This window comes from Dendropsophus ebraccatus, chromosome 2 (genome assembly GCF_027789765.1).
Source record: "Dendropsophus ebraccatus isolate aDenEbr1 chromosome 2, aDenEbr1.pat, whole genome shotgun sequence".
NCBI classification, from domain to species: domain Eukaryota; kingdom Metazoa; phylum Chordata; class Amphibia; order Anura; family Hylidae; genus Dendropsophus; species Dendropsophus ebraccatus.
This window is the reverse complement of record NC_091455.1, coordinates 209,154,152-209,177,078: the sequence shown is the minus strand read 5'-3', so window position 1 is coordinate 209,177,078 and position 22,927 is coordinate 209,154,152. Positions and strand designations below refer to the sequence as shown.

At 41.8% G+C, this 22,927-nt stretch overlaps 1 protein-coding gene across 4 annotated transcripts in view; it reads right to left on the bottom strand.

The window, feature by feature from the left end:
- Positions 1-11,698: 11,698 nt before the first annotated feature.
- Positions 11,699-22,927, bottom strand: part of THSD7A (thrombospondin type 1 domain containing 7A) — a 270,999-nt gene continuing 259,770 nt past the window's right edge. For 3 of the 4 annotated variants that reach the window (XM_069959351.1, XM_069959350.1, XM_069959349.1), the window contains 5 exons: positions 21,635-21,730; positions 21,002-21,084; positions 17,006-17,219; positions 16,302-16,389; positions 11,699-14,711 (listed from right to left, as the gene is read on the bottom strand). In XM_069959351.1, the coding sequence (XP_069815452.1) occupies positions 14,627-14,711; positions 16,302-16,389; positions 17,006-17,219; positions 21,002-21,084; positions 21,635-21,730 (566 nt within the window). In that variant the 3' untranslated portion in view covers positions 11,699-14,626. The remainder of the gene's footprint in view (positions 14,712-16,301; positions 16,390-17,005; positions 17,220-21,001; positions 21,085-21,634; positions 21,731-22,927) is intronic. The other variant, XM_069959352.1, reaches the window with a different exon arrangement.

Here is a 22,927-nt window from a genome sequence, read left to right as displayed (position 1 = left end):
TCTTTTTCTGTCAAATCAACTGTTGTGAGAAAGTTATATAGATTTGTGATTTACTTCTGTTTAAAAATCTTCAGCCTTTTAGTACTTATCAGCTGCTATATGTCCTGCAGGAAGTGCTGTATTCTCTCCAGTCTGACACAGTGCTGGGGATGTGCTGCTGCTCTGGACAGTTCCTGACATGGACAGAGGTGGCAGCAGAGAGCACTGTGTCAGACTGGAAAGAATACACCACTTCCTGCAGGACATACAGTCATGTCCAAAAGTTTTGATAATGATACAAATATTAATTTTTACTACTGCTTCAGTTTTTAAAATGGCAATTTGCATATACTCCATAATGTTATAAAGAGTGATCATCTTAACAGCAATTACTTGCAAAGTTAATATTTGCCTAGAAAATGAACTTTATCCCCCAAAACACATTTCAACATCATTGCAGCCCTGCCTTAAAAGGACCAGCTAACATCGTTTCAGTGATTGCTCCATTAACACAGGTGTTGGTGTTGATGAGGACAGGGCTGGAGATCAATCTTTCATGATTAAGTAAGAATGACACCACTGGACACTTTAAAAGAAGGCTGGTGCTTGGCATCATTGTTTCTCTTCTGTTAACCATGGTTATCTCTAAAGAAACACGTGCAGTTATCATTGCACTGCAGAAAAATGGCCTAACAGGGAAGAGTATCGCAGCTAGAAAGATTGCACCTCAGTCAACAATCTATCACATCATCAAGAACTTCAAGGAGAGAGGTTCCATTGTTGCCAAAAAGGCTTCAGGGCGCCCAAGAAAGACCAGCAAGCGCCAGGACCGTCTCTTAAAAGTGTTTCAGCTGCGGGATTGGGCTACCAGCAGTGCAGAGCTTGCTCAGGAATGGCAGCAGGCAGGTGTGAGTGCATCTGCACATACTGTGAGGCGGAGACTCTTGGAGCAAGGCCTGGTCTCAAGGAGGGCAGCAAAGAAGCCAATTCTCTCCCGAAAAAAACATCAGGGACAGACTGACATTCTGCAAAAGGTACAAGGAGTGGACTGCTGAGGACTGATTGTTTGGGACATCTGGAAAACAGCTTATTGGGAGAAGACGAGGTGAGCGCTACCACCAGTCTTATCTCATGCCAACTGTAAAGCATCCTGAAACCATTCATGTGTGGGGTGGCTTCTCAGCCAAGGGAATCGGCTCTCTCACAGTCTTGCCTAAAAACACAGCCATGAATAAAGAATGGTACCAGAATGTCCTCCAAGAGCAACTTCTCCCAACCGTCCAAGAGCAGTTTGGCAATCAACAATTTCTTTTCCAGCATGATGGAGCACCTTGCCATAAAGCAAAGGCGATAACTAAATGGCTCAGGGAACAAAACACAGAGATTTTGGGTCCATGGCCTGGAAACTGCCCAGATCTTAATCCCATAGAGAACTTGTGGTCAATCATCAAGAGACGGGTGGACAAACAAAAACTAACAAATTCTGACAAAATGCAAGCATTGATTGTGCAAGAATGGACGGCTATCAGTCAGGATTTGGTCCAGAAGTTGATTGAGAGCAGCCGGGGAGAATTGCAGAGGTTCTGAAGAAGAAGGCGCAACACTGCAAATATTGACTTGCTGCAGTAACTCTAACTGTCAGTATAAGCTTTTGTTACTCATAATATGATTGCAATTATATTTCTGTATGTGATAAAAACATCTGACAAACACACATAAAAACCAGAGGGCAGCAGATCATGTGAAAATATATTATTTGTGTCATTCTCAAAACTTTTGGCCATGACTGTACAGCAGCTGATAAGTACTGGAAGACTGGAGATTTTTAAATAGAAGTAGTTTACAAATCAATATAACTTTGTGAAACCAGTTGATTTGAAAGGGAAGAAAATCACTGGAGTTCCCCTTTAATAATAAGCTGACTTGTGTAGAAGAAATGTTTCAGTGGTCTCCTCTTTATCATCACAGGGAGGATTACAATGAAAGGTGAAACCAGTATATAGATGACAAAGGTTCATTCACAATAGGTTATGGCCACAGCTCTCCTCTCTCTCTGCCTGCATAACAGACTCTGCCAGGTCGCAGAGCATGCTCACAATACTCTCCTTTAGATGTCAATGTTGTCTATTGCTTCTATGTCCATGAAATTTGCTGTAAGGTACATCTTTAAATGCAAAAACTAAGGCAAAATGGCTGCCTACATAATAATAATAATGATTGACAATAAATTTTAATAAAAAAAATACAATGAGGAAAACTTAACTGATTAAAAAAGGTGTGTTCTGTTAGAACTACAGCAATAGGTGATTTGTGAAGCTCTTATAGGGAGGATCCTCTCTCTCGTAGAGTGTAAGCTCCTATGGGCAGGTTCCTCTCCCCTGAAGAGTATAAGCTCTTATGGGCAAGGACCTCTCTCTCGTAGAGTATAAGTTCTTATGTGCAGGGTCCTCTCTCCTGTAGAGTGTAAGCTCTTATGGGCAGGATCCTCTCTCTCATAGAGTATAAGTTCTTATGGGCAGGGTCCTCTCTCCTGTAGAGTGTAAGCTCTTATGGGCAGGGACCTCTCTCTCGTAGAGTATAAGTTCTTATGGGCAGGGTCCTCTCTCCTGTAGAATGTAAGCTCTTATGGGCGGGATCCTCTCTCCTGTAGAGTGTAAGCTCTTATGGGCAGGGTCCTCTCTCCTATAGAGTGTAAGCTCTTATGGGCAGGGTCCTCTCTCCTGAAGAGTATGAGCTCTTATGGGCAGGGTCCTCTCTCCTGTAGAGTGTAAGCTCTAATGGACAGGGTCCTCTGTCCTATAGAGTGTAAGCTCCTATGGGCAGGTTCCTATCTCCTGAAGAGTATAAGCTCCTATGGGCAGGGATCTCTCTCCTGTAGATTTTAAGCTATTATGGGCAGGGTCCTCTCTCCTGTAGAGTGTAAGCTCTTATGGGCAGGGTCCTCTCTCCTGTAGAGTGTAAGCTCTTATGGGCAGGGACCTCTCTCCTGTAGAGTGTAAGCTCTTATGGGCAGGGTCCTCTCTCCTGTAGAGTATAAGCTCTTATGGGCAGGGTCTCCTCTCTCCTATAGAGTGTAAGCTCCTATGGGCAGGTTCCTCTCTCCTGAAGAGTATAAGCTCTTATGGGCAGGGTCCTCTCTCATATAGAGTGTAAGCTCCTATGGGCAGGTTCCTCTCTCCTGAAGAGTATAAGCTCTTATGGGCAGGTTCCTCTCTCCTGTAGAGTGTAAGCTCTTATGGGCAGGGATCTCTCTCCTGTAGAGTGTAAGCTCTTATGGGCAAGGATCTCTCTCCTGTAGAGTGTAAGCTCCTATGGCCATGGTCCTCTCTCCTGTAGAGTATAAGCTCTTATGGGCAGGGTCTCCTCTCTCTTATAGAGTGTAAGCTCCTATGGGCAGGGTCCTCTCTCCTATAGAGTATAAGCTCTTATGGGCAGGGTCTCCTCTCTCCTGTAGAGTGTAAGCTCCTATGGGCATTTATCCTCTCTCCTGTAGAGTATAAGCTCTTATGGGCAGGGTCTCCTCTCTCCTGTAGAGTGTAAGCTCTTATGGGCAGGGTCCTCTCTCCTGTAGAGTATAAGCTCTTATGGGCAGGGTCTCCTCTCTTCCTATAGAGTGTAAGCTCCTATGGGCAGGTTCCTCTCCCCTGAAGAGTATAAGCTCTTATGGGCAGGGACCTCTCTCCTGTAGAGTGTAAGCTCCTATGGGCAGGTTCCTCTCTCCTGAAGAGTATAAGCTCTTATGGGCAGGGACCTCTCTCCTGTAGAGTGTAAGCTCCTATGGGCAGGTTCCTCTTTCCTGAAGAGTATAAGCTCTTATGGGCAGGTCCTCTCTCCTGTAGAGTGTAAGCTCCTATGGGCAGGTTCCTCTCTCCTGAAGAGTATAAGCTCTTATGGGCAGGTCCTCTCTCCTGTAGAGTGTAAGCTCTTATGGGCAGGGTCTCCTCTCTCCTGAAGAGTATGAGCTCTTATGGGCAGGGTCCTCTCTCCTGTAGGGTGTAAGCTCTTATGGGCAGGTTCCTCTCTCCTGTAGAGTGTAAGCTCTTATGGGCAGGGTCCTCTCTCCTGTAGAGTGTAAGCTCTTATGGGGAGGGATCTCTCTCCTGTAGAGTGTAAGCTCATATGGGCATGGTCCTCTCTCCTGTAGAGTGTAAGCTCTTATGGGCAGGGTCCTCTCTCCTGTAGAGTGTAAGCTCTTATGGGCAGGGTCCTCTCTCCTGTAGAGTGTAAGCTCTTATGGGCAGGGTCCTCTCTCCTGTAGGGTGTAAGCTCTTATTGGCAGGGACCTCTCTCCTGTAGAGTGTAAGCTCCTATGGGCATGGTCCTCTCTCCTGTAGAGTATAAGCTCTTATGGGCAGGGTCCTCTCTCCTGTAGAGTGTAAGCTCTTATGGGCAGGGTCCTCTCTCCTGTAGAGTGTAAGCTCTTATGGGCAGGGTCTCCTCTCTCCTGAAGAGTATGAGCTCTTATGGGCAGGGTCCTCTCTCCTGTAGGGTGTAAGCTCTTATGGGCAGGTTCCTCTCTCCTGTAGAGTGTAAGCTCTTATGGGCAGGGTCCTCTCTCCTGTAGAGTGTAAGCTCTTATGGGTAGGGATCTCTCTCCTGTAGAGTGTAAGCTCCTATGGGCATGGTCCTCTCTCCTGTAGAGTGTAAGCTCTTATGGGCAGGGTCCTCTCTCCTGTAGAGTGCAAGCTCTTATGGGCAGGGTCCTCTCTCCTGTAGAGTGTAAGCTCTTATGGGCAGGGTCCTCTCTCCTGTAGGGTGTAAGCTCTTATTGGCAGGGACCTCTCTCCTGTAGAGTGTAAGCTCTTATGGGCAGGGTCCTCTCTCCTGTAGAGTGTAAGCTCTTATGGGCAGGGTCCTCTCTCCTGTAGAGTGTAAGCTCTTATGGGCAGGGTCCTCTCTCCTGTAGAGTGTAAGCTCTTATGGGTAGGGATCTCTCTCCTGTAGAGTGTAAGCTCCTATGGGCATGGTCCTCTCTCCTGTAGAGTGTAAGCTCTTATGGGCAGGGTCCTCTCTCCTGTAGAGTGTAAGCTCTTATGGGTAGGGATCTCTCTCCTGTAGAGTGTAAGCTCCTATGGGCATGGTCCTCTCTCCTGTAGAGTGTAAGCTCTTATGGGCAGGGTCCTCTCTCCTGTAGAGTGTAAGCTCCTATGGGCAGGGTCCTCTCTCCTGTAGAGTGTAAGCTCTTATGGGCAGGGTCCTCTCTCCTGTAGGGTGTAAGCTCTTATTGGCAGGGACCTCTCTCCTGTAGAGTGTAAGCTCCTATGGGCATGGTCCTCTCTCCTGTAGAGTATAAGCTCTTATGGGCAGGGTCCTCTCTCCTGTAGAGTGTAAGCTCTTATGGGCAGGTTCCTCTCTCCTGAAGAGTATAAGCTCTTATGGGCAGGTTCCTCTCTCCTGTAGAGTGTAAGCTCTTATGGGCAGGTTCCTATCTCCTGAAGAGTATAAGCTCCTATGGGCAGGGATCTCTCTCCTGTAGATTTTAAGCTATTATGGGCAGGGCCCTCTCTCCTGTAGAGTGTAAGCTCTTATGGGCAGGGTCCTCTCTCCTGTAGAGTGTAAGCTCTTATGGGCAGGGACCTCTCTCCTGTAGAGTGTAAGCTCTTATGGGCAGGGTCCTCTCTCCTGTAGAGTATAAGCTCTTATGGGCAGGGTCTCCTCTCTCCTATAGAGTGTAAGCTCCTATGGGCAGGTTCCTCTCTCCTGTAGAGTGTAAGCTCTTATGGGTAGGGATCTCTCTCCTGTAGAGTGTAAGCTCCTATGGGCATGGTCCTCTCTCCTGTAGAGTGTAAGCTCTTATGGGCAGGGTCCTCTCTCCTGTAGAGTGTAAGCTCTTATGGGCAGGGTCCTCTCTCCTGTAGAGTGTAAGCTCTTATGGGCAGGGTCCTCTCTCCTGTAGGGTGTAAGCTCTTATTGGCAGGGACCTCTCTCCTGTAGAGTGTAAGCTCCTATGGGCATGGTCCTCTCTCCTGTAGAGTATAAGCTCTTATGGGCAGGGTCCTCTCTCCTGTAGAGTGTAAGCTCTTATGGGCAGGTTCCTCTCTCCTGAAGAGTATAAGCTCTTATGGGCAGGTTCCTCTCTCCTGTAGAGTGTAAGCTCTTATGGGCAGGTTCCTATCTCCTGAAGAGTATAAGCTCCTATGGGCAGGGATCTCTCTCCTGTAGATTTTAAGCTATTATGGGCAGGGTCCTCTCTCCTGTAGAGTGTAAGCTCTTATGGGCAGGGTCCTCTCTCCTGTAGAGTGTAAGCTCTTATGGGCAGGGACCTCTCTCCTGTAGAGTGTAAGCTCTTATGGGCAGGGTCCTCTCTCCTGTAGAGTATAAGCTCTTATGGGCAGGGTCTCCTCTCTCCTATAGAGTGTAAGCTCCTATGGGCAGGTTCCTCTCTCCTGAAGAGTATAAGCTCTTATGGGCAGGGTCCTCTCTCATATAGAGTGTAAGCTCCTATGGGCAGGTTCCTCTCTCCTGAAGAGTATAAGCTCTTATGGGCAGGTTCCTCTCTCCTGTAGAGTGTAAGCTCTTATGGGCAGGGATCTCTCTCCTGTAGAGTGTAAGCTCTTATGGGCAAGGATCTCTCTCCTGTAGAGTGTAAGCTCCTATGGCCATGGTCCTCTCTCCTGTAGAGTATAAGCTCTTATGGGCAGGGTCTCCTCTCTCTTATAGAGTGTAAGCTCCTATGGGCAGGGTCCTCTCTCCTATAGAGTATAAGCTCTTATGGGCAGGGTCTCCTCTCTCCTGTAGAGTGTAAGCTCCTATGGGCATTTATCCTCTCCCCTGTAGAGTATAAGCTCTTATGGGCAGGGTCTCCTCTCTCCTGTAGAGTGTAAGCTCTTATGGGCAGGGTCCTCTCTCCTGTAGAGTATAAGCTCTTATGGGCAGGGTCTCCTCTCTCCTATAGAGTGTAAGCTCCTATGGGCAGGTTCCTCTCCCCTGAAGAGTATAAGCTCTTATGGGCAGGGACCTCTCTCCTGTAGAGTGTAAGCTCCTATGGGCAGGTTCCTCTCTCCTGAAGAGTATAAGCTCTTATGGGCAGGGACCTCTCTCCTGTAGAGTGTAAGCTCCTATGGGCAGGTTCCTCTCTCCTGAAGAGTATAAGCTCTTATGGGCAGGGACCTCTCTCCTGTAGAGTGTAAGCTCCTATGGGCAGGTTCCTCTTTCCTGAAGAGTATAAGCTCTTATGGGCAGGTCCTCTCTCCTGTAGAGTGTAAGCTCCTATGGGCAGGTTCCTCTCTCCTGAAGAGTATAAGCTCTTATGGGCAGGTCCTCTCTCCTGTAGAGTGTAAGCTCTTATGGGCAGGGTCTCCTCTCTCCTGAAGAGTATGAGCTCTTATGGGCAGGGTCCTCTCTCCTGTAGAGTGTAAGCTCTTATGGGCAGGGTCTCCTCTCTCCTGAAGAGTATAAGCTCTTATGGGCAGGTCCTCTCTCCTGTAGGGTGTAAGCTCTTATGGGCAGGTTCCTCTCTCCTGAAGAGTGTAAGCTCTTATGGGCAGGGTCCTCTCTCCTGTAGAGTGTAAGCTCTTATGGGTAGGGATCTCTCTCCTGTAGAGTGTAAGCTCCTATGGGCATGGTCCTCTCTCCTGTAGAGTGTAAGCTCTTATGGGCAGGGTCCTCTCTCCTGTAGAGTGTAAGCTCTTATGGGCAGGGTCCTCTCTCCTGTAGAGTGTAAGCTCTTATGGGCAGGGTCCTCTCTCCTGTAGGGTGTAAGCTCTTATTGGCAGGGACCTCTCTCCTGTAGAGTGTAAGCTCCTATGGGCATGGTCCTCTCTCCTGTAGAGTATAAGCTCTTATGGGCAGGGTCCTCTCTCCTGTAGAGTGTAAGCTCTTATGGGCAGGGTCCTCTCTCCTGTAGAGTGTAAGCTCTTATGGGCAGGGTCTCCTCTCTCCTGAAGAGTATGAGCTCTTATGGGCAGGGTCCTCTCTCCTGTAGGGTGTAAGCTCTTATGGGCAGGTTCCTCTCTCCTGTAGAGTGTAAGCTCTTATGGGCAGGGTCCTCTCTCCTGTAGAGTGTAAGCTCTTATGGGTAGGGATCTCTCTCCTGTAGAGTGTAAGCTCCTATGGGCATGGTCCTCTCTCCTGTAGAGTGTAAGCTCTTATGGGCAGGGTCCTCTCTCCTGTAGAGTGCAAGCTCTTATGGGCAGGGTCCTCTCTCCTGTAGAGTGTAAGCTCTTATGGGCAGGGTCCTCTCTCCTGTAGGGTGTAAGCTCTTATTGGCAGGGACCTCTCTCCTGTAGAGTGTAAGCTCTTATGGGCAGGGTCCTCTCTCCTGTAGAGTGTAAGCTCTTATGGGCAGGGTCCTCTCTCCTGTAGAGTGTAAGCTCCTATGGGCAGGGTCCTCTCTCCTGTAGAGTGTAGGCTCTTATGGGCAGGGACCTCTCTCCTGTAGAGTGTAAGCTCCTATGGGCAGGTTCCTCTCTCCTGAAGAGTATAAGCTCTTATGGGCAGGTCCTCTCTCCTGTAGAGTGTAAGCTCTTATGGGCAGGGTCCTCTCTCCTGAAGAGTGTAAGCTCTTATGGGCAGGGATCTCTCTCCTGTAGAGTGTAAGCTCTTATGGGTAGGGATCTCTCTCCTGTAGAGTGTAAGCTCCTATGGGCATGGTTCTCTCTCCTGTAGAGTGTAAGCTCTTATGGGCAGGGTCCTCTCTCCTGTAGAGTGTAAGCTCCTATGGGCATGGTTCTCTCTCCTGTAGAGTGTAAGCTCTTATGGGCAGGGTCCTCTCTCCTGTAGAGTGTAAGCTCTTATGAGCAGGATGATTTCTCTCTCCCTCCTGCGGAGTAATGGTGGTTCTGTCTATGAATATCACTATTTATCTGGTCCACTAGTGGGTGCAGATCTCAGACACATATGAACCCTTAGCTCAGTGCTTATTTTGTTCTGATTTAGCACAATGGAAACTATTTTCCAATTCATCACTTTTTGTATGAAATGAAGCCACCAACACTGTTTGATTTTCTTTTATTTTTTTTTCTGACATATTTTGCGTTACAAAAAGAAATGTACAAAAAATAAAATTAAATGATACATTACAGAATGTACAAATGAACAAAAAAAAAAAAGAAGAAAACATTCCATGGACAGGAGTCATTATATAACATGAAGTACACATTCATGGAAAATCCAGAGGGAATTCTCCACCTCCGATGATCACGTATGCTATAGCGGTGGACTGTAGGTGAAAAGGGTCTATATTATCTGTACACTGGAATGATTTAGTCTGCCCAGGAGAATACCTTTAATTCTTTTAAATTTAGAGTTTATGTTTGTCGTAAGAAATGTAACCAATGGTGGCCATTGACTTATAATAGGATCAAGTTCCCATTGAGTTCTAATGGGTCATGTTCAATGCCAATGTGAACACAACTTAACCCCCTGTATATTAATATATAAATTACTGCTAGCCTAACCATGAAAATAAACCAATTTTGCATTAAAATGTGTTTGTAAAAAAAAAATATATAATAATAATAATTATATAATTATATATATATATATATATATATATATATATATATATATATATATTGTATATGAAAATTAGAAAATTAAGGGTAAAGCATGTTTATACTTATACAACCATTTGTTTTATTGCTCTAATGCTTCACAAATGAATGCATTCTTGTTAATTGTAACTAAGCATATTTTGCCGTTATGTGTTTACAGCTCACATGCAGACCAATGTGTCACCATGTAGACATGCCCTGTGTTTCCTGGCTATTATTCATACCACACCACCTTTCTTCCACTTCAAAATGCTACAGCAAGTAGAAGAGAACACGCTTTTAGACTCAGACTACACCTGATTTGTTTGTAGTCTGTAACCATGGAGACATATAAGTTGCATGGGAACTGTGTCAACAGAAACCAAATATATTGGGTAAAATAAAAAAAAAATTTGCAAAAGAAGTAAACTAAAAATCTTTGCAGAACTTTTTCTTTTCTTTTTAGATTGTAGCATTAAAACAATAAAAAAAACAGAGCGGCCACGTCCTTTAAGCTCCACCTATGATTAACATTGACTAAATAATCACTACATGTAAAATCTTGTATTTTTTTCATTTAACTGTATAACAAATGTTCGCATTTCACCTTCTTGTTTTTCTTGTTAAAAAAAAAAAAAAAATTCTGCTGCAACACGGGAGCCACCCACAAGCTGCTGTTGATGGATCTGCCATCCTTATCATGTAAATAAGAGGGTACCGTATTTAGGAGATAACAGAGGACTGACAGATGGAAGGTGATGAGTTTGATACATTTATGGCTTCTCTTTTTATACAATCTACTACGTTTTTTAATTTTGACTATTGTAAATCTTTGTGGCGGCATGTGCCAAGACTGACAGCTATAACCGTCCACTACGGTGCCTAAATACTTCTCCAAAGCAAGAAACCCATAGATTGACTTGTAAATTGACTCTATATTAAAATATCCCTCTATATTAGGGACTATAACGTAACCGTTCACACTGTACTATAAGCGTTACCAGATGATTAACATAGGTGACTGCTATGACGAGGCATACGCGGATTGTTGGTGCCGTTATATGATCACAGCTATGGATATAGTAGGTAAATGTTCAATTATGATAAGATATTAGCTGGCTATGTGTGTATGTAGATATAACCACTCGCCCTTTAGTATGTAACTTGCACGGAGATTAAATACTGTATGATATTGCAGATATGAAGCACTCTCTATTTTGTTGCAAAGTATAATTATAAAAAATGACAATTATTTCATTCAAATTTTTAAGGGGAAGATGCAGGTTAACCTTCTTTTGAGCTATATTTGCACACCGCCAAAATAACGGATGTTTTCATTGGGGGATTGTTTAAAAAAAACCTGCCATTAATATTATACGAATTATAAAATAACGTCTGTTATTTGTTGTTAAATTATAACGGTCCAATCCAATAAAAACGGCTATCATTTTGATGGTGTGTGAACATAGCCTTATGGTTTATCCATCAGTTTAGTTAGGAAAATGTCCATCCTGTGTGATCTCCGCCATTGCCTAAAATTAAGAGTTCCGAAATCAAGCATACGCCTCCTTTTTTCTATGGGGATAAACCTGCCGAGCATGCCCACTCTGTATGTATATTTGATCATTTTGAGGGTCACTCATGACAATGAAACCAGTTTGGACCAATGCATATAAATTTTTTTTTCTTTAAGGTTTCGTCCACACATATTATTTTTTTTTTGCCATTTTACAGCTGTCGTTTTGGACGGCCGTCGTTTCAAGACAAAAATATGCCCGTATTATGCAAAAAACTGATGTAAATAGCATAATACATGAGTATTTTCTTCTAAAATTGACGGCCGTCCAACGGCAAATGGAAGATGTGTGATCGTAGCCTATTTTTTTTTTTTTTTTTTAAATTCAGACCCACGTCAGTTTACTTCCTCCAAACAAATTTTTTCCTCTAATTTTCATGGCATCTAAAATTAGTGTTAGTGTTTAGTGTTTAGGCTTGCGGTCAAATCAAAAGAATAATAATATTTTAATTCAGGTTTGGTGATGACAACGAATCAGTAATTACAAAAAATTCTCACAAAGTAATGTAAAAAAAAAATTTAAAATACATAAGAAAAATAATGACGTGAGACATAAAATTACAATTCAAATTAAAATAATAAAAATAAATATTTAAACGCTTTTATAGTTTTGCACAAGAACAAAAATAAATTTAATGATGAAAAATATAGAAAATAATTTTAGGTTAGATTTTAAAATAAAAATAAACATAATACATGAAACTTTAATTTATAAATTATATTAAACACAATTTCGACATACAGAAAGACTAAAATTATCTTATATATATGAATAAAGTTTTGGGGAAAAAAATCCCATTTTTTTCCCCATCAGTTTCCGGTATTTGGCACTTAAAAAGAGGATGAGGTTAATGGAACATAAACCATCTAACATATAAAAATGGAGATTTGTAATATTTGTATTCAGCGTATTGAATAGCATTGTGTAGAACAAATGTCCAAAATCCCATTACAAGCCATTAAATGGTGTGTCCAGCATTATAGCCTTAGAAAACATGGCTGCTTTCTTCTTAAAAGGGCATCACACATGTCCAAGGGATGTGTCTGGCATTGCAGCTCAGCTCTATTAAACCGGGGCTTAGGTGTAATACCAAACACAACCTGTGAACAGTGGTGGCGCTGTTTCTGAAAAAATTAAAAAGCGGCCATGTTTTTCTAATCCTGTAAAACCTCTTTAAATATTATATTTAATATACACAGAAGACCAGTGGATGGGGGTATACTAACTTTACATGACGCTAAAACAGTTATGATGTATTACATCTAGTAAGTTGGTGTTAAAAGTTAGGTTGGCAGGGAGAAGGTCTGGGACTCTCAATAATTACCCCAGTCCCTTGACTCGCCCACCACTTAGACATAGTAAAGAGTTAATATGGAGCCGCTGCCAAGGTCAGGTCTTTGGGTGTATAAGATGGGCTGAGCCATCTATAAACCAGTGCCGATCTTATAGATCAAACGTCTCTAGCAGGAAGGGCTGCATTGATGGCCGGATTGTTTGTTGGCCGATTGGCATCAATAAGCCATCGGTCACTGACTCCTTTATGTGCAGGAAGATTTATAACCAATGGGCGATGATTGAAAAACAGGTCAGAAGGACCCAATCAGTCGAAGAACGTTAGTTCCTTGCTGATCTCTTCCCTTCTTACACAGGGTGACCTATCTGGCCAATAATTGTCCGGTGTAATGTGGTCCTTAGTAGTCTGCACCATACCATCTCCTCGTTGTGGAGGGAGCCCTATTTTGGTGGTGAGTGACTGTACTAACAGTCTAAACTCTTATATTTACTGACTATCCAGTGGCTATGTGATAAATGTTCTTGGCTGGAATACCCCTTAAAACGCGGAGGTTTGGGGCAACAATGGGTTAAAAAAAAATGTATGCACTATAATATTCGCTAAGTCATATAATTTGAGGCACAAAATTTTTTGTCAAACCGGTTGTATATTTGGGTGGTTAAAGTTTTTGATTTTCTATACTCCTTCCCCATAGGACCTTTCTATGATACATGACTATTATCAAAACACTGCTGTAAGAGATCCTGACATGGCATGGGAGGTAAAAGAACATGATAATATGGAAAGACTCTCATGACTTTGATGGTGAAGACTGGCTGCTTCATCGGGATGTTTTTGGACAACCCACAAGGTAATTTTATTGGTAATTGTTATATAACTAATTTAATCGAAGTTATTGTGGAACTGTTACATCAAATACATTGAATATTTTTTTTAAATAATAAAATAGGTAAAACAGAAAAGTCAAAAAGTTAAGAGGTTGTCCAATTAAAAAAATTAACTTTTACATACTCATCTCTCTACAAAGAGCATCTCACGCTCTGGAGGACCTATCCTGACCTGTATTATGCAGACAACCCTTTGATTTGTATGGACAACATGTAATGCTTCATTTCACCAGCAGTGGTGCTGCAGAAAAACCGAACACTTACTACCAGGTTCCCTCACCGATCAGAGCTGATCACTGGGACATCAAGCACTTTCTGATTAGATTATTGTCACTAACAAAATAGCGATTTTCAAAAGTGTACCCCCCCCCCTTTAAATATGATAAAATTTATTTAAAATAAGGACACTGTAATTTTTTAAAAATTTTAAAACTTTTTTTTTTTAAATAACTTAAAATTCCGAATAAGTTTTTCTGGGCTGTCGCTTTCATGAATGTAATGTACAGATAATTTATGATGGCGATAACTTAAAGAGTCCATATCAAATCTAAACATGGAGAGTTATTGACAAACAAGAGACACATCATCATCTAACTAGAAAAGAGCGGATTTATGTACAGATTGTAGATCCCATCGCAAAACTCTACTCTCGTCCAGGTTTTTTTTTGTTTTTTTTTTACAACTGTAAAATGTCTACTTGGCGCGTCTAGCACAAGACACCATCCCTTATGAAAAGAGGCATTTTCTATGGCAATTCTAGATAAGTGCATAACATGCTGCACTAATATAGTGCAAGTCCTGCCTTACATACAGCAAAAAAAACAAGATGTAGGCAAGATTAGGAGAGTTAGAGAAAGTAGAAACGTGGTGTAATTTACAGGTGTCACTTCAGAGGGTCAATACTAAAAAATACTGCATTTCAGGACGCCGACGCATTTTATGATGTTCTGGCACAAAAAAAACATTTGGAAATTTGATTGGTCCTGTGGTCCCGTAATTTTTTTCCCCTTAAGTTCATACTGAAAACATGGCTGTAAACTGATCAAGTGTTGTTTTTGTTTTTTTTTCTCTCGAAGATCCGTCTTCTGCATCATAGAGTTATTTACATCGAACCCCAATCTGATGCCAGAGACGTAAGATATCCGATGTCCATATTGTCGAGATCTCGGTGTATGGTGAAGGTTCATGCGTATTGGTTATATGGGGGTTAAGGTCGAGTCTTGCAACAGACCAAGTAGTATGTACATAGATTAGAAGTTTCCCGCCAAATAAAGTTTTTTGGGGTTCAGAAACGTTGCATTTCTATAGACTGTGCTTAAGCTGCCGCAATGACGTTCATCCTCACAACGTTATTACGTCGTCACTTTTTCAGAGAGGGAATGTGTATGCTGTCAAGTTTTTTTTTTTGTTTCCTTTTTACATGTCTGCGTCTCCGTCGTAAGCCAAAGTCAATGGTTTCAGGCGGTTGTTTTGTCTTCTTGGTGGTTTCTTTGGCTTTTTACTGTAAATAAGGAATAAAAAAATTCTAAATATTTTGATTAAAAAAAAATTAAAAATAAAGATAGTTCGAGTGAATGTTTATAGAACATTTAAGGAAATCTCCGGCCATTATCAAAATCTAGCACCCGGCAGGGACAGGGAGAATTTGATTAGGAGTACAAACTTACCTCTCGGTGGCTGCAGTGAGCGTTGGGACCGGCCTTGGGACCCCCACTGGAAGGCATTTCTTCTCGAGTTGCGATGACGTCACGGAAAATGCCTGTCCCGGCTGATGGACTGGCCGCTCAGCCAATCAGTGACTGGAGCAGCGTCCTGCTAGTACATCAGCCTGGCCATGACATGTCAGCACCGGAGATCCCAGCGGGGGACTTGAGGCCAGTCTCGCCACTCACTGTGGGCATGGGGAGGGGTAAGTTCATATTCCTAATCAAATTCCCTTCTGCCCCTGCCAGCTGTAAGATTTTTTTTTTGTAGATTTTTTTTATCCTCGGGATTTCCTTATTTCCTGTAAAGGTAGAAGCTCCAGGATCGGGGTAGGTAACACATAACTTTTATTCTTCATAGATATAAACATCAACATCTGATCAGAAAGGATTGGATGCTCAGCACCTCATCAATCAGCTGTTTGCCAGAGCCCACAGATATACAGAACCGAACCAGAAGCAAACGGCTCCACCTATTATGTAGTGGCTAGAGATGAGCGCAACTCAAGCATGCCAGGGTCCGGTGGCTAAAAAAAAGTTGCATGTAGGACAGGGAGTGTGGGAAAACCTGGATTTCCAAGACTCCCTAGGGCTGCATGTAACTTTTGCAGCCACCGTTTTTCAAATGCCCAGCAGAAGACCCCAGAATAGCTGGAAATTAGAAGGGAGTAAATAAAAATTTTCAAAACAGATGGAAATATTTAATCGGAAAGTTTAAAAACTATTAATAGACTTAGTAATGTACTACTTACTAGTCATACATTGCTACAGACCCAAAATGCATGGAAGACCACGACCACACAATGTCTTTTTTGGCCGTTTTTTCGGCATTTTTTTTTTCTTTTACTACTGCCATTTTGAACCCAAATGTGGCCATAGTCTCTTGTCTAAGTCTATAATCCGTTCATGAATACCAGAAAAAAAACTTAAGGAAATAATATTAAAGTGTTATTTCCAAAATGTATTTTTTCGTTTTTCTACGGCTGTTGTTGCCAATTGCACCAACGGCCGTAATTAATACAGAAAAATACGCTGGCTTGCTGTCTATGGGGTCCCGGCCGGCACGTATACACAAAGTATATGTTCCGGCTGGGATCCCTATCAGTGCTGCAAACAACTGACAGAAAACCCTGTCAGTGCACACTAAGGAGTGAGCGGCTGCGGCCGTAAGCTTCATAGTGTGCTGTGGGGAGTTCTGATGCGGGCGCGTGCTGATGTGCCCGCATCAGAACTCTGGGAGCCGAAAGATCATCCATGGGGTGCAAGCATTGGGACCCCCACTGATCATGAGAACAGAAGCAGCGTGCATGTGGGTGACTATACAATCTCACAGGAAATTATTACAAAACACATATAAAATCTGGTTAGACAACAACACGTAGACTCACCAAGCCAGATAGATCATAGAAACCACAAATAAGAGCAAGACAAAGGCGCCGGCAGCGACCCCATACACCCAAGTCTTCAGCTTCCCATCTGGAAAGAGGAAATGTTAGTTGGGGTTAGTACTAACAGATACTGTATGGGATTAGTCGTATTAAAGCTGCTACGTGTCCACGTCAGTCCCATTCCTCCCCACCGCCATCTCTACTACAGATGACCAAAACAATTTGAATCGATTTAAAATTTTCCAGAATTTCGGTATTTTAACAAACGAAACTGAAAATTGTTATTCATTTCGAATGAATCACTCAAAAAGTTAAAAAAAAAAAAAATAAAAAAAAAAAAAAAAGATGGGGTGGTGGCCTGGGGGAACACTTTTGATTGAGACTAAATTTATTTGGACCAATCCACTCATCTCTAGTCCCTCCCTATACATCTTTGTGTGTCATTTTTATTATTTCTATTCTGTTTAGGTGTATGCAGGATTTTGGAAAGGGGGCTATGGCTACAAAGATGGTGGCACTATAAGTCAGCTGTATTCATGGGAAGCCAGTAAGAGCTCTCCCTGATACACCGCTGCCGCTACTGGCTCCACCGTACTGGGGAACAAAGTCCGGGAGAAAAATATTATTTATAATTGACACACCTGTAAGTGTAATGGAGCTGCCCCATTACCGTGTTATTCTTCTATGCTGAAGCTTTGACTAACCTGACCCGAATGGCTGCAGAAACCAGGTCCTCCCCCCGTAGCCGGACTGACTGCTGGATGGTTGGGTTGGGTTAATGGCGCGGCTCGTTTTGACGTCTCCCCTCTTGTCTCCGCTTGTGGGCATCACCACCACAGGGATCAGGGTGCACTGATCCAGAGTGCCATCTGAGGAGGTGACTTCTGTGTAGCCGTCTTCACAGCCGCAGGATCCAGACTAAAAACCAGGAAAAGGAATTAGAATTTAGCACCAACAACTATAGATGTAAGAGGTTCTGATAACATATCCCATTATGAAGAGGCTGCACTACTGAGAGATTCTCATAACATATCCCATTATGGAGAGGCTGCACTACTGAGAGATTCTAATAATATATCCCATTATGAAGAGGCTGCACTACTGAGAGATTCTAATAATATATCCCATTATGGAGAGGCTGCACTACTGAGAGATTCTGATAACATATCCCATTATGGAGAGGCTGAACTACTGAGAGATTCTAATAACATATCCCATTATGGAGGGGCTGCACTACTGAGAGATTCTCATAACATATCCCATTATGGAGAGGCTGCACTACTGAGAGATTCTGATAACATATCCCATTATGGAGAGGCTGCACTACTGAGAGATTCTGATAACATATCCCATTATGGAGAGGCTGCACTACTGAGAGATTCTAATAACATATCCCATTATGGAGGGGCTGCACTACTGAGAGATTCTCATAACATATCCCATTATGGAGAGGCTGCACTAATGAAAAATTCTAATAACATATCCCCTAATAGGGAGGCTGCACTACTGAGAGATTCTGATAACATATCCCATTATGGAGAGGCTGCACTACTGAGAGATTCTAATAATATATCCCATTATGGAGGGGCTGCACTACTGAGAGATTCTCATAACATATCCCATTATGGAGAGGCTGCACAAATGAAAAATTCTAATAACATATCCCCTAATAGGGAGGCTGCACTACTGAGAGATTCTGATAACATATCCCATTATGGAGAGGCTGCACTACTGAGAGATTCTGATAACATATCCTCTTATAGAGAGGCTGCACTACTGAGAGATTCTAATAATATATCCCATTATGGAGAGGCTGCACTACTGAGAGATTCTGATAACATATTCCATTATGGAGAAACTGCAGTACTGAGAGATTCTAATAACATATTCCATAAAGGAGAGGCTGCACTACTGAGAGATTCTGATAACATATTGCATTATGGAGAGGCTACACTATTGAGAGATTCTAATAACATATCCCATTATGGAGAGGCTGCACTACTGAGAAATTCTGATAGCATATCCCATTATAGAGAGTCTGCACTACTAAGAGATTCTAATAACATATCCCCTTATGGAGAGGCTGCACTACTGAAAGATTCTAATAACATATCCCAATTTGTAGAGGCTGCACTACTGAGAGATTCAGATAACATATTCCATCATGAACAGGCTGCACTACTGAGAGATTCAGATAACATATTCCATCATGAAGAGGCTGCACTACTGAGAGACTCTGATAAATCCCATTATAGAGAGGCTGCACTACTGAGAGACTCTGATAACAAATCCCATTATAGAGAGGCTACACTACTGAGAAATTCTAATAACATATCCCCTTATGGACAGGCTGCACTACTGAGAGATTTTGATAACATATCCCATTATGGAGAGGCTGCAGTACTGAGAGATTCTAATAATATATCCCATTATGGAGAGGCTGCACTACTGAGAGATTCTGATAGCATATTGCATTATGGAGAGGCTGCACTACTGAAAGATTCTGATAGCATATCCTAGTTTGGAGAGGCTGCACTACTGAGATATACTAATAATATATCCCATTATGGAGAGGCTGTTCTACTATGAGATTCTAATATATTGCATTATGGAAAGGCTGTACTACTGGAGATTTTGATAACATATCACGTTATTGATAGGCTGCACTACTGAGAGATTCTCATAACATCCTATTATGGAGGGGCTGCACTACTGAGAGATACTTAGAATATCCCATCATAGAGCGGTTGCACTACTGAGACATATCCCACTATGGTGGGTGGATATAGAAGGACTAAACTCTTAGATGTGGCAGGCAAAACCAACCTCAGTCCCATGGAAACATATATACTCAATATACAAAAGAATTTATTTAGCTATTGTGTCATCCCCTAGTGAGGCTGAACATGTTTTACAACTTTACAAAATTGTTACAATACAAAAAACAAAGGCGAGGACAGGAGACCCGGCGGGCCTCTCTATATTCTGTGTGTGAGAATGAAGAATAAAATGCTACAAATCCACTGGCATGCTGGTTACAGGATCGGCCGCACTGCGCTCCTCCTGCTTTCATCTCCTACAGATTGCCAGGGAATTGTTGTTAGGAGAGCGGAGGTGTCTGATGTCTGCGCTTTCTACCTGTCTCCTGGATCACAGCGTAATGTGAGGAGGAAGAGATTGATCTTCTGAAGCCGGGAAAGCCTTGCTGAGCATTGTATCCCTATGAACTCTGATAGGGCTTGTATCTATCTAGTCATGTTGCAGCCAGCCTTGGGCTATGTTCACACAAAATATGTTTTGGTGTAATTTAAAAAATAAAATGGTCATATTTAAAACCTCAGTCTTTTTTTTTTTTTTTTTTTTTTTTTTTACAACCATCATTAATATGCAGCCACCGCCCCATTCATTCCCTATGGACTTTGTAAGCACTCAGCCGCAGGGTCCATAAAGAATGAATGGAGCAGTGGCCACGCCTGTGCAGTCCCCTCTGTTTGGGGGCTAAAACTTTACTGCATCATTAGGATCCACAGGGATCCCAGCAGTCATGCCCCCCCCAACATAAAAATACACATATTGGTATTGCTGTAGTTGTATAGACCCATAGTACCTTATTTAAAGAATCATTTTTTAAAAAATTATGGTAGAATTTGTTTTTTTTTCAGTTGAACCCTCCCAAAAAGATAATAAAGGATAATCAATAAAAAATATAACTCAACCCATGAAACACAAGCCTTCATATAGCAATCAGCTGAAAACGTTGCTTAGAATGTGGCACAGCACAAAATAAAAAAAATAAAAAATTCAAAGTAGGGTTTGATTTAGGCATCAGTTGGTAGAACCGAAGAAGCTGATCAGATTAATATATAGTATCATGGGAGAAGAGCCAGTAGTACTTGTATTTGATTGATTTAAATCTCAGCTTGGGAACCTAGTGGGTGGTCCTACTCAGTGATTGACAGCTTGGTATGAGTGTAGGACAGCCCACTAGGTTCCTAAGCAGGGATTTCAATGAATTAGACAAGTTCTACTGAATCTTTTGCCATAAACCTATATATCAATCTGCTCAGCTACTCCAGCTCTACAACATGGAGCTCACAGAACAAGCATTAAACACATGGTACCATTCATATATCAAGTTGTGCTTCCAGAATGTAGAAAAATTATTTTTATTCCCTGCTGCAAAGTGTCAAAGAAGTGTTCCTAAGCTTCTAAAGTGCTGAGAGCTGTAACGCCTCCTCACTCCCCCTCCCATCCCTATCCCTGCTAGAAGCTAAGCCTAAATCTCGAGAATCAGGCCCGGAAATCCCTCCATGGTGCGCTTTTTAATCTATTATGTCTCCATTACATAGGTTTTGGAGAGAAAAATACATTTTTTCCCAATCGGCCCTGGCATCTACCCCGACACAGAGTTAACTTTTCTTTAAGTATTTAAGCCATTACGTGGCGGCAGCATCGGCAGTCTCGCTGATAGCAGGAGGCTAATAGGATAAGCTATAAAAGAACAGTGAAATTATGAGCCAAGCCATTACCCGATTTTGAAGAAATTAAAATTTCACCAGTGGGAATTCGACAAGCCATTGATCACACTTATCTGACAATTAACTGCATGCCGTTCCCCAGACAGCGTCCTCTCAGTTATGGATTATATAGGAAATGTTGTGGAACTACCATATAATAGCTGCTTATTTGTCATTACGTACCTCGGTACAATACGAATGCTGCTGGGTACATGGCGGGCTGCACATCCTTTCATGCTCTGGTTTCAGGACTTCAAAACAGCCCCCTAAAAAAATCAAAGTAATATAATATATATTGTCACAAAATATAAAGTACAGTGAAGCCAACCCCTGTCCGTATACCTTCTAGGGATGTTATGATATATAATAACATAAGCTATAAGCTGCTGAGAAGGAGTGGCTCCCATGGTGGTGAACCCAACCGGTCCAGGTATAACATCATTGGCCATTTATATAAAGGAGCACCGTATAGGACAACCTGTAAGTTATTGTATGGAGTTCCATAAATTGGATCCAGGGTGATCAGCTGATCGCTCCTTTGGACAAGACACTATGCAGGGTTAAAACCAGAGCTCTAAATCCCATACTGTTTCATACTAGCCAAGCCAGAATCTAATTTGCATATTTTTTTCCCAAGGAACACTGCCTAAAAGTATATCTCTTCAATGAGAAACAGTTCCCAACCACCCATAAGGCATGCCTATAATAAAACCAGATATTTTAAGGGTTCCAGACATTAATTTATGGAAAAACTATAGAAAATGTGAACATTATATGTAATAACTGTATGGATAAAATGTGAAATGTTATAACAACCTGTCACGTTAAATCCGTCAGATCGCTGACACCAAACTATCCGGGAAGATCCTTTCCAGGAACTTGTCAACCAGTTGTAATCAAAGCACTGACCGTCTGTATAGAGAATGGTGAGAGGGATGGAGAATCAGCAGGAGGATAGAAATTAGGATATTCATACAGTTGTGTATGTGTGTATATATGTTTGTATGTATGTATATATGTGTATATTTATGTGCATGTATATGTAGGTGTGTATACATGTGTTTATGTATGTATGTGTATGTATTTATGCTTGGATGTATGTGTATGTATGCATGTATGTATGTATGTATGTATGTGTGTATATATGTTTGTATGTATGTATATATGTGTATATTTATATGCATGTATATGTAGGTGTGTATACGTATGTATTTATGCTTGATATGTATGTGTATGTATGCATGTTTATGTATGTGTATGTATGTGTATGTATGTATGTATGTGTATGTATGCATGTATATGTATGTGTATGTATGTGTATGTATGTATGTGTGTATATATGTTTGTATGTATATATGTGTTTATTTATCTGCATGTACATGTAGGTGTGTATACGTTTGTGTGTATGTATTTATGTCTGTATGTATATGTATGTATGCATGTATATATGTATGTGTATGTGTGTGTATGTATCTATGAATATAAAAGTAAAGAATGGAAATTAGGATATTCATATAGTTGTGTATGTCTGAATATGTGTATTTATATGCCTATATATATATATATATATATATATATATATATACACAGATGTGTATATATGTATGTCTGTGTATGTTGTATATGTATTTGTATGGATATGTATATATGTATATAAGTATGTATGTATGTATGTATGTATGTATGTGTGTGTTTGTGTATATATATGTGTGTATGTATATACAGTATGTCTGGTGTTTGTATATGTATGTGTATGTATATGTGTATGTTTATGTATGCACATATATGTATTTATCCAAAATTAACATTTGTCCCTGATCTAGTTGGTGTACACTACCTGCTATGATTTCTCCCCTATATCTATATAGCACACCCTCAGAAGCAGAAACAATATGGAGGACATTATAGAACAGTACTGAGCAATTTAAGCTGAGTATCTAGCAGCAGGGAGATATAACACTTGCTTCTGCTTTCAGCAGTGTCTCTGTGTGTCTTTCTGCATCCATATCACAGCCTCTTCCTCCCTTCTACTCTCCATAGATTTCTATAGGCAGCTGTAACCTGATCCCTCAGGGGGCTGATAGTCCATCTGATCTCTCAAGATGGACT